Source organism: Lethenteron reissneri, chromosome 60 (assembly GCF_015708825.2).
Source record: "Lethenteron reissneri isolate LAM-NWPU_2019-01 chromosome 60, ASM1570882v1, whole genome shotgun sequence".
In the NCBI taxonomy this organism is placed as follows: Eukaryota; Metazoa; Chordata; class Hyperoartia; order Petromyzontiformes; family Petromyzontidae; genus Lethenteron; species Lethenteron reissneri.
The window spans coordinates 1279531-1295707 of record NC_083838.1 but is presented as its reverse complement, the minus strand read 5'-3'; the positions used below and the strand labels follow the sequence as shown (position 1 = coordinate 1295707).

The 16177-nt window shown below is 55.7% G+C and overlaps 1 protein-coding gene across 1 annotated transcript; it reads left to right on the top strand.

Annotated features, from left to right (window-relative positions):
- The first annotated feature begins 20 nt into the window (after window positions 1-20).
- Window positions 21-14671, top strand: FEN1 (flap structure-specific endonuclease 1). Its single transcript, XM_061576183.1, has 11 exons — window positions 21-240; window positions 1241-1343; window positions 2245-2347; window positions 2687-2750; window positions 3276-3385; window positions 4140-4276; window positions 7894-7960; window positions 8925-9056; window positions 10252-10403; window positions 10979-11096; window positions 12521-14671. Exons 1-11 carry the CDS (start codon window positions 159-161, stop codon window positions 12593-12595), a joined length of 1143 nt encoding a protein of 380 aa, XP_061432167.1. The 5' UTR covers window positions 21-158; the 3' UTR covers window positions 12596-14671.
- The last annotated feature ends 1506 nt before the right edge of the window (window positions 14672-16177 follow it).

Sequence of the window (16177 nt, the reverse complement as noted above, 5' to 3'; positions counted from 1 at the left end):
AAGCGCTCCCACCGCGACGGTGACGTCACACGCGAAAGCGCGGGAAAAGTGCGACCAGGCCGCAAGCCTGACGGACGGAGTTAAAGACCCACCTCGCCCCGCTCACTACTTTAACATTCTTTAACAACTTAAACATTTAGCACACGCGCGCGCCGACGATGGGAATACACGGCCTCACCAAGCTCATCGCGGACGTGGCACCCGGAGCCATGAAGGAAAACGACATCAAAAGTTACTTTGGTCCGTTGCGCCGATGGGGGTTTAAAACAAAAAATCTGCGCGTTGTCGTGAGAATTATTTTATAATGTTTTATTTTTATTATTGTATTACTTCCCTTCTACGTGACTTTAATGAGGCTCACAGAGCCATGACAGGGTTCAGTGTTAATGAGGCTCGCAGAGCCAGACCCGCATAGGGTTCAGTGTTAATCACTGAGACTCAGAGCCAGGCAAAGGCTCCCATAGGGTTCAGTGTTAATCACTGAGACTCAGAGCCAGGCAAGGGCTCCCATAGAGTTCAGTGCTAATCATTGAGGCTTGGAGCCAGACTAAGGTTCTAAAAGAGTTCAGTGCTAATCACTGAGGCTTACAGAGGCAGACTAAGGTTCGCATAGGGTTCAGTGTTAATCTCTGAGACTCAGAGCCAGACTAAGGTTCTCAAATAGTTCAGTGCTAATCACTGAGGCTCGCAGAGCCAGACTAAGGCTCACTAGGGCTTACATAGGGGGTTTATGTTAACCATTTATGCTCACAAAGCCAGACCTTGGCAAGTTTAATATTACGGTGTTGGGGTTCAGTATTATGACAAGTTCATAGAGCCAGACTGACTTACCTTGCATCACTGCCTCCCATTGTGTCATAGTGTGGCAGTGTGTATTAGAGTAATTTTCATAGTGTATGTCACTTATTGTACGTCACTTTTAGTGTGTCACTGTGCCAGTCATCTCAATCAACGTATAGTCTGCCCTGGGACCTGCCAGTGAACCTTCATTACATATTACATGGCCACAAAGTGCACCTAGCCTGGCACAAATGCTGCGGTGATATTACCACGATTTTTTAACTGATGCGGTGTGTAAACATCAGCACAGGGGAGACAAAAGCGGCCTGGTCGTGGCGCTGGCCACCCACCACCACGTGTGCCGTGCCGGCGTTCATAGGCACTCGCTAACAGCGCTTGTTCTATCGGCCTGTTTAAAGGCTCCAAGGGTGATTGATCTTTGTGTTTGTGTCTCTTGTAGGTCGCAAAATCGCTATTGACGCGTCGATGAGCATCTACCAGTTCCTGATCGCCGTGCGGCAGGACGGAAACACTCTCACCTCCGAGGACGGAGAGACCACCAGGTGATGCTCTACTCTTCAGACGCTACTCTTCATACGCTACAGTAATTTTGCTGGAGCAGTCACACCTGATGACGGATGCTTGTGTTGCTTCCGAAACGTCGTGATTTAATTTAGTAGTTTTATTTTATTTTGTTTTCACCCACGTGACATTACCGAAAAAAACAAAGAATATGATGCTCTACTCTCTTTATTTTTAATTCATTAACAAAATGATCTTTGCCCTATCTTACCCCGCCTGTGAAAGTCGGCGTCGCGTAACGAGAAGGTTTTGTTCGGAAATTTCAGGTTCTTTCTGTAGACTGGAGAAGGAATCCGATGAGCTACGGAGCTCTTTTCCTACAGATGTCCAGTAGGGGTATGGGGTCAGGGAGTTGCACAACCAACAATTACGAAAAACACGACAGGAGCGCAGAGCAGTGCGCCGATTTGTGTTAGAGACGGAAGCGGATATCACAGACCTACCTCTGAGATACTTTCTTCAAGTGCCCTCTGGTCCACACAATCGAGGGCAGGCAGCACTTTCCTACCCGGCCTGCCACAGAACGGATGCTCGGATAACAAGGAGGTCCGTGGATCTATCAAGGTTTTGCTGACTAATAGGGGAAGTGGGTAATTTGATGAGAATGTGGCTGTGGAATATTCCTCCTGTCTTTTCGCAAAAGCGTGAACATTGGGGAGAGTGAGCACATTTGGTAAACGGGAAGGTCAGCGGATCGATCCATGATCAAGGGAAAACAGGAAGTGCAGATAGTGCAATTCTATCGCTGATTCTGTCAATGAAATTGTGCAATTGTGATCTTGTAAATGTGCTCGTGTGAATGCGATTGTGTGAACGTGATCGTGTGCTTTATGTGACTATTGTTGTTGCTGTGCGTTTGTGACCGTGCGATGGTGCCTACAGCCACCTGGTCGGACTCTTCTATCGCACGATCCGCATGATAGAGAACGGCATCAAGCCCGTGTACGTGTTCGACGGGAAACCTCCACAGCTCAAGTCGGGAGAGGTATCCGCGCCAATCACCGCCGCTGCTTTCAGCTACCTAGGCACAAATTATAACTTAACGAAGTGGCTTATCACGTGATAATGTATAGCAGCCACATGCTCTAAATGCACGTTGTTTCTAAATGTGGAGGTAAAAAACGGAGAAATCCATGCGACCACGGAGAGAGAGACATGCAAACTCCACATATACAGGCATCAGGGTCGGGATCGGACCCATGACCTCTTGTAAAACAGAGGAGGGAGATGACGTCTCGTCACCGTGGCTGCTCTCGCCACCGTGGCTCAACGACGTTGGGCCCGGTGCATTGTGGGTATTAATTACTGTGCTAATTGGTTGCAGCTGGCGAAGCGAGCGGAGCGCAGAGTGGAGGCCGAGAAGCAGCTGGTGGCAGCTGAGGAGGCTGGTGAGGAGGCGTGCGTGTGCGTATGTTAGCGGCTGTGTGTATATTTGTGTGGGTCGTGTAGCCCATATGCCCAGCCCACCGCATGCCCAAGCAGCTTCTGTTTGGCCAGATAGAGGGTGCTAAACGGGCGTGACACGGGCCGAATAAGAGATGTGGACTTGATGTGGTACAGGAGGATGTGGAGCTGAGTGGACTATCGGTGTCAAGACCGGCCTTTGTGAAGGACGCTCCTGGGCAGTTGGAGGCAGTCACCAACGGCGGAGGGGGGCAGAGGGGCAATGCTCACAACAACGAGCATAGCAGAGGGCAGATAGAACGCAGCGAGTCGGCTCAGTGGGGCACAGAGATAGCGCCTCTTGTCAGTCATCTCGGTCAACCCATGGCACCTGGGCCTCTCCCGTGAGCTGCCAGCGAGCCTGTGAAAGAGTCTCGAGACTCGGTGAGACCTTTCGTGGTTGAACAAGCGAAGTAATAATCATCATCATCACCGTATTCTCTCGTGTCTTTGTTGCGCGTGTGTCGCAGGCGAGGTGGAGAACGTGGAGAAGTACAGCAAGCGGCTGGTGCGCGTCACACGGCAGCACAACGACGAGTGCAAGCGGCTGCTGCGGCTCATGGGCGTCCCCTACGTGGAGGTGCGCGACAAGCGTGTGTCCTTAACGGGAGCTCGCTAACAGTCCTCCCTCCCTCATCTCCCCAGAGCCTCCCCTGAGGCCGGGGGAAGGGGGGGGAGGGAAAGGTCGGCAGACACGAAGCCCCCCACTTCCCCGTTAAATATTGTTGTGACGCAATATGTGCGAGACGCTTCGTACGTGATGCTGCGTTTGGCTGCGCGTGCCCCACTGCGTTTATGACCATGCGTGCGTGACGCTATGTGACTGCACATGCCTCACTCAGTGTGTGACTATGCGTGTGTGGTGTATGCTTAGTGTATAACACCACGTGTATAATGCTGTGTGTGTGACGCTCTTTGTGGCTGAGCGTGCTGCGCTGCGTGTGACTGTGTGGTGCATGCTGTGTGCGTAATGCTGGGTGTGTGGTGCTGTGTGTGTAACGCTGGGTGTGTGGTGCTGTGTGTGGGGAGCGGTGGCGCAGTGGTTAGCGTGCTGCACTACGAACCCGACCACCCGAGTTCGATTCCCGCTCAGGGACCCACATCGATGACGCTTATCTGAACCGTTCCTGGGCCTTCCCTAGGTCGACTCAGCCTCAAATGAGTAACTGGTGCAGTGTGTAAACATCGCCACTAGGAAGACAAAGGCGGGCAGTTGTGCTGGCCACCCACACGTGTGCCGTGGCAACATTCATAAGTGCTGCTCGCTAACAGCACTTGCTCCAACAGTCTGTTAAAGGCTACACGGAGGATCTTTGTCTTTGTGTGCGTGGTAGGCCCCCTGCGAGGCGGAGGCGAGCTGTGCCGCGCTGGTGAAGGCCGGCAAGGTGTTTGCCACGGCCACCGAGGACATGGACGGGCTCACGTTCGGCACCGGGGTCCTGCTGCGCCACCTGACAGCCAGCGAGGCCAAGTACGTTGCGACGCGCGTGTGTGTGAGAGTGTGTGTGTGAGAGTGTGTGTGTGAGAGTGTGTGTGTGAGAGTGTGTGCGCGTGAGAGTGTGTGCGCGTGAGAGCGTGTGCGCGTGAGAGCGTGTGTGTGTGAGAGTGTGTGCGCGTGAGAGTGTGTGCGCGTGAGAGTGTGTGTGCGTGAGAGTGTGTGTGCGTGAGAGTGTGTGTGTGAGAGCGTGTGCGCGTGAGAGCGTGTGTGCGTGAGAGCGTGTGAGCGTGAGAGCGTGTGCGCGTGAGAGCGTGTGCGCGTGAGAGTGTGTGTGTGTGAGAGTGTGTGCGCGTGAGAGTGTGTGCGCGTGAGAGTGTGTGTGCGTGAGAGTGTGTGTGCGTGAGAGTGTGTGTGTGAGAGCGTGTGCGCGTGAGAGCGTGTGTGCGTGAGAGCGTGTGCGCGTGAGAGCGTGTGCGCGTGAGAGCGTGTGCGCGTGAGAGTGTGTGCGCGTGAGAGCGTGTGCGCGTGAGAGCGTGTGCGCGTGAGAGCGTGTGCGCGTGAGAGTGTGTGTGCGTGAGAGCGTGTGCGCGTGAGAGTGTGTGCGTGAGAGTGTGTGCGCGTGAGAGCGTGTGTGCGTGAGAGTGTGCGCGTGAGAGCGTGTGCGCGTGAGAGCGTGTGCGCGTGAGAGCGTGTGCGCGTGAGAGCGTGTGCGCGTGAGAGCGTGTGCGCGGAGAGCGTGTGCGCGTGTGCGCGTGAGAGCGTGTGCGCGTGAGAGCGTGTGCGCGTGAGAGCGTGTGCGCGTGAGAGCGGTGTGCGCGTGAGAGCGTGTGCGCGTGAGAACGTGTGCGCGTGAGAGCGTGTGCGCGTGAGAGCGTGTGCGCGTGAGAGCGTGTGCGCGTGAGAGCGTGTGCGCGTGAGAGCGTGTGGCGCGTGAGAGCGTGTGCGCGTGGAGCGTGTGCGCGTGAGAGCGTGTTGCGCGTGAGAGCGTGTGCGCGTGAGAGCGTGTGCGCGTGAGAACGTGTGCGCGTGAGAGCGTGTGCGCGGTGAGAGCGTGTGCGCGTGAGAGCGTGTTCGCGTGAGAGCGTGGCGCGTGAGAGCGTGTGCGCGTGAGAGCGTGTGCGTGAGAGTGTGTGCGCGTGAGAGCGTGTGCGCGTGAGAGCGTGTGCGCGTGAGAGCGTGTGCGCGTGAGAGCGTGTGCGCGTGAGAGCGTGTGCGCGTGAGAGCGTGTGCGCGTGAGAGCGTGTGCGCGTGAGAGCGTGTGCGCGTGAGAGCGTGTGCGCGTGAGAGCGTGTGCGCGTGTGCGCGTGAGAGCGTGTGCGCGTGAGAGCGTGTGCGCGTGAGAGCGTGTGCGCGTGAGAGCGTGTGCGCGTGAGAGCGTGTGCGCGTGAGAGCGTGTGCGCGTGAGAGCGTGTGCGCGTGAGAGCGTGTGCGCGTGAGGCGTGTGCGCGTGAGAGCGTGTGCGCGTGAGAGCGTGTGCGCGTGAGAGCGTGTGCGCGTGAGAGCGTGTGCGCGTGAGAGCGTGTGCGCGTGAGAGCGTGTGCGCGTGAGAGCGTGTGCGCGTGAGAGCGTGTGCGCGTGAGAGCGTGTGCGCGTGAGAGCGTGTGCGCGTGAGAGTTGTGTGCCGCGTGAGAGCGTGTGCGCCGTGAGAGTGTGTGTGCGGAGAGCGTGTTGCGCGTGAGAGCGTGTGTGCGTGAGAGCGTGTGCGCGTGAGAGCGTGTGTGCGTGAGAGCGTGTGCGCGTGAGAGCGTGTGCGCGTGAGAGTGTGTGCGCGTGAGAGTGTGTGCGCGTGAGAGTGTGTGCGCGTGAGAGCGTGTGTGCGTGAGAGCTGTGTTCGCGTGAAGAAGCTGTGCGCGTGAGAGGCGTGTGCGCGTGAGAGCGTGTGGCCGTGAGAGCGTGTGCGCGTGAGAGTGTGTGCGCGTGAGAGCTGTGCGCGTGAGAGTCGTGTGCGCGTTGAGAGCGTGTGCGCGTGAGAGCGTGTGCGCGTGAGAGCGTGTGCGCGTGAGAGCGTGTGCGCGTGAGAGCGTGTGCGCGTGAGAGCGTGTGCGCGTGAGAGCGTGTGCGCGTGAGAGCGTGTGCGCGTGAGAGCGTGTGCGCGTGAGAGGTGTGCGCGTGAGAGCGTGTGCGCGTGAGAGCGTGTGCGCGTGAGAGCGTGTGCGCGTGAGAGCGTGTGGCGTGAGAGCGTGTGCGCGTGAGAGCGTGTGCGCGTGAGAGCGTGTGCGCGTGAGAGCGTGTGCGCGTGAGAGCGTGTGCGCGTGAGAGCGTGTGCGCGTGAGAGCGTGTGCGCGTGAGAACGTGTGCGCGTGTGCGCGTGAGAGCGTGTGCGCGTGAGAGCGTGTGCGCGTGAGAGCGTGTGCGCGTGAGAGCGTGTGCGCGTGTGCGCGTGAGAGCGTGTGCGCGTGAGAGCGTGTGCGCGTGAGAGCGTGTGCGCGTGAGAGCGTGTGCGCGTGAGAGCGTGTGCGCGTGAGAGCGTGTGCGCGTGTGCGGTGAGAGTGTGTGCGCGTGAGAGTGTGTGCGCGTGAGAGCGTGTGCGCGTGAGAGCGTGTGCGCGTGAGAGCGTGTGCGTGTGTGCGTGAGAGCGTGTGTGCGTGTGCGCGTGTGCGCGTGTGCGCGTGAGAGCGTGTGCGCGTGTGCGCGTGAGAGCGTGTGTGCGTGAGAGCGTGTGCGCGTGAGAGCGTGTGCGCGTGAGAGCGTGTGCGCGTGAGAGCGTGTGCGCGTGTGCGCGTGAGAGCGTGTGCGCGTGAGAGCGTGTGCGCGTGAGAGCGTGTGCGCGTGAGAGCGTGTGCGCGTGAGAGCGTGTGCGCGTGAGAGCGTGTGCGCGTGAGAGCGTGTGCGCGTGTGTGCGTGAGAGCGTGTGCGCGTGAGAGCGTGTGTGCGTGAGAGCGTGTGCGCGTGAGAGCGTGTGCGCGTGAGAGCGTGTGCGCGTGTGTGCGTGAGAGCGTGTGTGCGTGTGCGCGTGTGCGCGTGTGCGCGTGAGAGCGTGTGCGCGTGTGCGCGTGAGAGCGTGTGTGCGTGAGAGTGTGTGTGCGTGAGAGTGTGTGTGCGTGAGAGCGTGTGTGCGTGAGAGTGTGTGTGCGTGAGAGTGTGTGCGCGTGAGAGCGTGTGCGCGTGAGAGCGTGAGCGCGCCTGTGTGGGATAGAGTTTGTGTGTGTAGGTCGACTCGGCCTCAAATGAGTACCTGGTGCGGTGCGTAGTAAACATCGCCACTGGGGAGACGAGGGCGGCCGGGCGTGGTGCTGGCCACCCACCCCCTCGTGTGCCGTGCCGGCCTTCGTAGTTGATACTCACTAACAGCACTTGAATCAAAAGTCTGTTACGGCTATACGGGGGAACTTTGTCTCTGTCTCTACCTGTTTCTGTGTGTCTCTTTGTGTCTGTGTCGCCCTCTGTCTCTCTGTATCTGTTTGTCTGTGTGTGTGACTTTATTTTATCTCCGTCTGTGTGTCCGTGTGTGTGTGTCTCGGCACCTGGGTCTGTCCCGAGACCTACTGTCAGTGAGCCTTTGACACTTCACGCTGCCTCAAAGTGCACCTGGCCTGGCACAGGCGCTGTGGTGACGTCACCGTCACTTAGTGGCAAATGGCGGGTATTGGTGTGTCTCGGTCTGTCTCGGTGTGCCTCCCATCAAAGTCCCCGCGTGCTACATTTTACAGAAAACTGCCCATTCAGGAGTTCCACTTCACGAAGCTTCTGGAGGAGATCAAGCTTTCACATGACGAGGTGAGGATGACGATGATGGTGATCCACTTATCCAGGAACTTGATGGTTTTTCTATAATGCACAGAGGCCGTGTGGACACGGCGTCTGTGCGTTGTTTGAATCTTGTGGTTTTGCCGCCGTTGCGATGATGGCTTATTCCCATCATTTACATATTTTATCGTGGTTGCCATCGGCCTATCGAACGGGCCTTGCGGTGTTTGTTGCTTGTGCTGTCCCGATGAGGTGTAATTATGGTGAAAACGGTCCCAGGTTGTGTCTGTCGCTGCTGCTGCTGCTGTCAGTCGGGTCACAGCCGCTCAAACAGGATGAGAGGCCCGCGATGCACCGTCAGTAGGGGTGGCGATGTTGCCAGGTTTAACCCCAAGTGTCGTATTTTGGGGATCATTTTTCAACGTTGGGATGTTTTGATCAATACCGCTTGGTGCACTGCGTGTGTTGATTTTAGCTATGGGAGGGAAACCGGAGATCATGGAGGAAACCCATGCAGAACAGGCGGAGAGACGACACACAAACTCTACCCCCCCCCCCCCGCACCTCTGATTAGCACGGTTGGCTACGTACGGTGCAAAATAATTTCAACATTCATACAGAAAAGTGCCCGAGTCGGGAATCGAACCTCGGCCCTTCTCGCTGTGAGGCACTTGTGTCATCACTGCGCTACGCTTGCCACCCTGTTTCAATTGCTACCCCCTCACCCCCAAAGACAAACATCCTCCGTATAGCTTTACAGACTGTTGGGGCAAGTGCTGTTAGTGAGTAGCACCTATGAAGGCCGGCACGGCACACGAGAGGGTGCGGTGTGGCCAATACTCCCCCAGCGCTGATGTTCTACACACCGCATTCTGAGGCTAGCTAGCGGCGAGGCCCAGGACTGGTTCAGATATTCGTCGCTGATGTCGATTCGAACTCGGGTCATCGTGTTAGGAGCGCAGTGCTCTAACTGCTGCGCCACCCCTCGCCACAGTTCATCGACCTGTGTATCCTGCTGGGCTGCGACTACTGCGAGACCATCAGGGGGATCGGGCCCAAGCGGGCCATCGAGCTCGTGCGGCAATACAAGCGCATCGAGGCCATCCTGCAGCACATCGACACCAAGGTGGGCGGCGTCACCTGCTCATCGTCGTCATTGCTATCGTCGTCGTCGTCGCCAGCGTGAACTGTCCGTTGCTGGATGATGCCTCCGTCTCTCGCGATCCAGCGTTGGTGTGACGATCCATCGCTGTTGATTATTGCGACTACGCTGATTTACTCAGGAAAGCCTCGTCGAGTCTCAAGAGTCTCGTTTTAAGGAGGGTCCTGGGCACCTCGGTGGCTAGGAGATGTTGACGACCTCGCCTGGTGTACAGGAGGTCGTGGGTTTGATTGCGGTCCAGACGCCTGCTGCTGTATATTTGGTGTCTGTGTCTCTCATCATCATCACGGTGGCTAGGAGATGATGACTACCTCGCCTGGTATACAGGAGGTCGTGGGTTCGATCCCAACCCTGATGCTTCCTGTATATTTGGAGTTTGCGTGTCTCTCTCCCCATTGTCGCGTGGAGTTTTCTCCGCGTCCTCTGGTTTTTCCCTCCACAATTAGATTCAACATCACGCGTTGAGAGTATTTGGCTGCTATACATTTCCACATGATGATAAGCCACTTTGTTTAGCTATCACTTGTGGCCTGCTTGCTTCTGAAAAAGAGCTATACAGCTCAGTGGGCCTTCCCTGGTAAAATAAAAATGGTTTAGTTTTAGGTTTACGGCAGTGCTGGGCGATGTTTGGTGCACGCGATCCCATTTGGGTAGTTTGACGATCCATCCAGCTCCTGCACACGAGTCGATTTCCTTGCTCCGTCTCTGTGACCAGGGCCAACGTGGGTAGCGAGAGACCAACACCAGTGACGATTATCTGAATGGGCCTCCTCTAGGTCGACTCAGCCTTAAATGAGTACCCGGTGCGGCGTGTAAACATCAACACTGGAGAATCAACGGTGGCCGGGCGTGGTTCTGGCCACACTACCTCGTGTGGCTGTGCTGTCCTTCATAGGTGCTTGCCCCAACAGGCAGCACTTGCCCCAGCAGTCTTGTGTGGGCTACACAGGGGATCTGTGGATTTGTGTGTGTGATGATGATGATCATAGTGGCAAGTCTGGACCTGGCTGTCCAATTCATTCACCCTCTCTGCTCCCCGCTCCTTCGCTCTTGTCCACTCGTCCCCTCTCCTCATCTCCCCTACCCGCTCTGTCTTTCCTCTCTCCCCTTCTCGCTCTGTCCCCCCCCCCTCTCTCTCTGGCTCCCTGCGTGCGAGTAGAAGTACCCCGTGCCGGACAACTGGCTGTACCAGGAGGCGAGGCAGCTGTTCCTCAAGCCCGACGTGGTGGACGCCGAGGAGGTGGACCTGAAGTGGAACGAGCCCGACGAGGAGGGACTGGTGGCCTTCATGGTGCAGGAGAAGCAGTTTAAGTGAGATGCAGGGCCAGGGGGCGGTTGCGGTGGTGGTGGTGACGGCGGTAGTGGTTTTTATTTAGCGAACGCTGTTTCACGTGACTTCCAACAGGTCAAAACACATTTACTAAATGTATAATTAGATAAATGTTTTTTTGCGTGGACATCAGCCCCCCCCCACCACGTAGCCACAGAGCCACTTTGTAGCATCTTCCAGCACGTGCAGGGCAACGGTCCGCCCATCACGCCCTGACGCACTGCCCCGCCGAGGACGATGGTGCGTCGCGGTCTGCTCCTGGCTCCCCGTGGTCTCCTCCTGGCTCTCCGCATTCACACAGAAGTGGCTTGTCACTTAGCACGCCCCAGCGATGTTTGGAAGCAGCAGATTCACCAGCTGTGCTCCCCACTGTGCCAACCTGCTGCGTTTTAGCCACCCGGCGGTCTGCTCATTGTTGTGAGCGTCGCCTCTCTAAACGCGCACGTGACGTCAGTCGGTACCCCGCTTGACGCGCCAGCACGCTTGACGCGCCAGCACGCATGACGCGCCAGCACGCTTGACGCGCTCGCCATGCCCTCCCCTCTCGCGCCCGCAGCGAGGACCGCATCCGCAACGGAGTGAAGAAGCTGCTGAAGAGCAAGCAGGGGACGACGCAGGTGCGCATGGACGACTTCTTCAAGATCACCGGCTCCATCACCTCCGCCAAACGCAAGGTCGGTGCCAGCGCCGTCAACGGCTTCCTCCGTTGGGGTCGGGTCGCTCGAAAGGTCGGAGACGCTGCGCCCAGCGCTGCTGAGGCTCTGGGTGCCCAGTCTGGGTTTCAGCCTACCAGCCACAGCACATTACACCGGAGGTTATCACGTGTGGCGAATTTGTGGTCTCATTATCACGGTGGCTAGGAGATGTTGATAACCTCGCCTGGTATACAGGAGGTCGTGGGTTCGATCCCGACCCTGACGCCTGCTGTATATTTGGAGTTTGCGTGTCTCTCATAATCATCATCACGGTGGCGAGATGTTAACTACCTCGCCTGGTATACAGGAGGTCATGGGTTCGATCCCGACCCTGACGCCTGCTGCTGCTGTATATTTGGAGTTTGCGTGTCGTCTGTCTCCTTGTTGTCGCGTGGAATTTTCTCCGGGTCCTCCGGTTTTTCTCTCTGCATTTAGAATCAACGTCACCACGCGTTTACAGTGTTTGGCTGCTGCTAGACATTTCCACGCGATAAGGCACTTCGTTGAGTTATCATTTGTGGCCAGGTCGCTTCCGAAATAGAGCTGTATAGCTCGGTAAAATATTAAGTAGTAGTCGTTAGTAGTTGGCTGTATAGTACGTTGAACTACTTTCGCACCGTATGTATGCGGTGACTTGTTTATTTTTTGCTCAACACGTGAAGCACCTTTCTGGCACCAATCTGCCACCCAAAATGCCATCACAGAAATACGCCCATAGACTTGTATAGAGACCCATAGACTCGCATAGAGACTGCAGGTAAGTTATCAGAATTACGATGTTTTGGCCAATACCGGTTGCATTGTGTCTATTTTAGCTTCGTGAGGAAACTAGAGAACCTGGATTAAACCCATGCAGAACAGGGGGAGATCAACAAACTCTACTCACTCACTCTCACTCTGTAGAACAGGGGTAAAACATACAAACTCCATTGACTGACTCTGTAGAACAGGGGGAGATCATACAAACTACACTCACTCTGTAGAACAGGGGGAGATCACACAAACTCCACTCACTGACTCGCATTCTGTAGAACAGGGGGAGATCCCACAAACTCCGCTCACTGACTCGTATTCTGCAGAACAGGGGGAGATCACACAAACTCCGCTCACTGACTCGTATTCTGCAGAACAGAGGTAGTGAAAGTACAAACTAAACAAAGAAAGGCATCTAAGTCCGGTAATCGAACCCAGGCCCCTTCTTGCTGTTAGGTGCGAGTATGTGTGTACGTACACATGTTGAACGTCTTTCACACCGTACGTAGCTAACCGTGCTCATCTGAAGATGCGAGTGTCAACACTGCATCACCCTGCCGCCCCAAAACAACAACCCGAAGGCGCTTTGTTCTTTTAACCGACTGGCTTGGCCGGCTTGTTTGAACTTTTCATTTTTTTTCTTTTTGTAGCAGCCGGAGCCCAAGGGCTCGGCGAAGAAGAAATCCAAGCCGGCTGCCGGCGGGAAGTTCAAGAAGGGAAAGTGAGCGGGCGACCCGGAGACTCGGCGACACCACGCGGCGGCGGCGGCGCACTCCGCCATTCCAAACCTCGCGTCGTTCACTTTATTTAGTTTAACTCAAAGAGACCGGGAGAATCTCATTGAGCAAGGGTGACCTGGGCCATTAGTCTGCCAGTAAGGGGCGGGGGGGGGGGATTGCGGTGATTGCTGCTGCTGCTGCGTTGTGGTTCAGTCACCTTTCGAGTAACTTTGCGGTATCGTTTTTCGATTTCAGCAAAAATTGGACCGTGGCACCGTCACGTGCGATGGCTCGCTCCTGCGAATGACGTCGGATATTACACAGCGCAGTGTTAATGTCGGATATTACACAGCGTGGTGTAAATCTACAATATTACACAGTGCGGTGTGAATCGAGGCAGCCACGGGATTGGAGACCGTGAACCTCTACTAGCAAGCAAGCAGGCTGAATGAGCTGCTACATCTTGGTCACGTTGCCTACCCCGGACTCAGGACGTCGTCGTAGCGACGGTTCTGAGCGGGTGCAGTAGCAACGTCACTTATCCGCCTGACCAATGTAAGCTGCCTACGCCCAGTGCAGGGCCTAACTGCCGATCCGTGCAGACGTCCACGTGTCTGACCTTTCCACAAATCCGCCCGCACAAGTCGGACGCGTGCGATGTCGTGCTGCCCTGCCAACTCGCTACACCTGCCCCCCCGCGTGGTGCACGCTGCACGAGTAATTGGGCGACTGTCCAAAAAAACACGAAACGTTTTTTTTCTCTCCAAATGTTCGAGCACGGCATCCGAATCTATTTTCCCCCCCCATCATTGAAACAGTGGTGCAAGTCGTGCGTATGTTCGTGTTAAACTTCTTTCACACCGTACGTAGCCAACCGCGCTCACCGCAGTTCCTTAGACTCCCCTGCCCCTTGCCGCCCGTCCACCCGGCGGTCAATGTACGTACGCCACAGTCGATCGGTACGGAGGTCCTGCACGGCGGGTTAAAGTGTGGGTGTCCCGACCGCCTCGACCAAGATCTCTGGCCGTCGTGGAAGACTACGCAGCATTCCGTTAACGTCTTGCATGCACTGTGGCGGCCCTCGCACTTCTGATATTTCGTCAGCGACAGTGGCTCCCCCCCCTTCCCCCGACAATGAGTGAGGAACACCGCTCTGGAGCTCCTTCGAGCGGAGACCTTTGTGCCGGTGGTGGTGTAAGCAATTGCAGGGCCTGCGCCTTCATCCCCTTGTCTCTGCGCGTGCTCTATGGCTCGGCGTTGGGGCTGTCGTGAAACCGGCTTGCGGCGTCGAAAAAAATTGTATCGCGGATTTTCACGGGGCACCGCGAGCACATGTTTATTTCTCGTGGGATGAGGCGGCGGTTGGTAAATGTGGAAAGGCAGTTTGTACGTACGTTTTTACGTTGGAATTATTTTGCACCGCGCGTAGCCAAACGTGCTGACCGGAGTTTGTTGGGATCCCTGTTGGTGTGGGAGACCGCACGTTATGAATGGGGCTGCTGCACGTAAACCCTGGGTTATAAGACGCTCCGGAAAGTAAGACACGCTCCAATCTTGTACAGATCTACTCACAAAGATCCCCCGTGTAGCCTTAACAGAATGTTGGGGCAAGTGCTGTTAGCGAGTAGCACCGACGAAGGCCGGCACGGCGCACGAGGGGGAGAGTTGCCAGCACCACGCCCGGACGCCTTTGTCTCCCCAGTGGCGATGTTTACTACACACCGCACCGGGTACTCATTTGATGCTTAATCGACCTAGGGGAGGCCCAGAACCGCTTCAGATAATCGTCACTCGCGTAGGCCGTGAGTGGGAATTTAATTCTGGCCGCCGGGATTGTAGCGCGGCCGCGCTAATCACTGCACCGCCGCTCCCCACATACACGGCACATTGACGCACCATACACATCATGGCTCAAGCTGATTGTGTAACCAGCTGAGAAGTCGAGAAGAGACCGGGCACCGAGGTAGAAAACGTCTCTGCAAGAGTGACCCCCGGGGCTCACCGATATAACAAAAGGCAAAATATATGAAGGCAGTTGACACGCATGAAGCACGCAACGTGTGCATACTACCAACAACAACAACCACTAAGTGGCGGTGACGTCCCCACGGCGTCTGTGCCAGGCTAGGTGCACGTTGAGGCCACGTGAAGTGTCGACCGCCCGCTGGCAGGATGGTCACAGACCCAGCAGGTGCCGTGGGTCGACTGACCGAGATGGCTGGACGATGCACCCACCTGATGCCCCCAACCACATTACAAGACGCACCGCCAAACTTTTAACTTCACATGCAGGGAAGCGCGCGCGTCGTGTGCGTGGTCCGGAGAATGCGGCTCTCTGTCTTGGAGGGCACGCAAGCGAGGAGTTGTAAAGAGTTTGCCATGGGAAATCTTCACCCCCAACTTTTTTTTCTTCAAAAGCGCATTGATGCGCAGAGAATTCAATAAAGACTCCACCACCATCGTCTGCCGTGGTCACGCCTCTGCTTGAGTGAGGGCTGTCCGGCTGTCGATGTCCGTCTCGAGACGACCACATCCCACCTCGAACACCGGGGCACGAGTTTGGCTTCCCCCGAGGAGAAAAAGCCAAGGAACCTGAGAAAGGGAAACCCAAACAAATTTACAACGTAGACTTTCGCGACCAGGCGTGTTCATTATGAAGGTGGAGGAGTTTTTTTTCCGGGGTTATATCGCGTAATTATAAATGTGTCGTTAACCCACCACCACCTGACACGGCCAATTTTTAAGGTTTGCCACGTGAACAAAACGTGGCAATTGGCTTTTCAACACACTGGTGTGATGGCGAGTAAACCCACAACATTTACAACTGAGTTCGACGTTTCGCTGGTGATTGCAACCAGCTTCATCAGGCGAATTGCCAGAATTGTGAAGAAGTCTTCCTGCTTTCGGTCTGAATACTGGACATCTGTTAAGAAGAACTTTATAGCTCATCGGATTCCTCCTGCAGTCAAAATAAATACTCCGATAGAGCGAGCTGATGTCATCGCTCTGAGCCAAATCAGGTGCAACGATTGGAGAGGTTTTTTTTTTATCATAGACATTACAATGGATTATGTTTCTCTGAAAATATGCGGCACATTTCCCAAGCAACCGATGCACAGAAACATTGAACTTCTGTCACCTAGCAGGCAACGGCGAGTCCACTTTGGGAGTGGGAGATCTTTAAATGAGTTTACGTAGCAGCTATATGGTCATGTCCACTCCTGAGTGAATCACCCACGAAATACATTAAATACCGGAGTAGCTATGAGTTTCCCCGTTCGTTTCTCAGTGTCGGCAAAGGCGTGACTTCTCGAACTTGGACGTTAGACCCGAGCCATTGGCAGTAGCCTTGCAATACGTAGAGCGGAATGTGTTCGTGTTTACAACAGTCAACAACAAACAACTTCAGAATCTGTGGCCGTGAGACACTCAAAAGACTGATAAACCGAATCAAAAGGGTAATAATCCTTGAGACTTGATACTTCCAGAACCCATCTTCTGGACGTTTCCACCGATAAAACCCCGAGTCGCACTTCCCACTGGTCTAGGTTGGCGAGATAATCATTTTTGTGGCTAGGAGATGTTGAC

What these genes read in the sequence shown, in the direction of transcription:
- FEN1 (XM_061576183.1), top strand. Translation starts at nt 159, where the DNA reads ATGGGAATACACGGCCTCACCAAGCTCATCGCGGACGTGGCACCCGGA. An exon ending in CTGACAGCCAGCGAGGCCAA is followed by an intron (nt 4,277 to 7,893) that starts GTACGTTGCGAC and finishes TACATTTTACAG; the next exon opens with AAAACTGCCCATTCAGGAGT. An exon ending in TCAAGCTTTCACATGACGAG is followed by an intron (nt 7,961 to 8,924) that starts GTGAGGATGACG and finishes CCCTCGCCACAG; the next exon opens with TTCATCGACCTGTGTATCCT.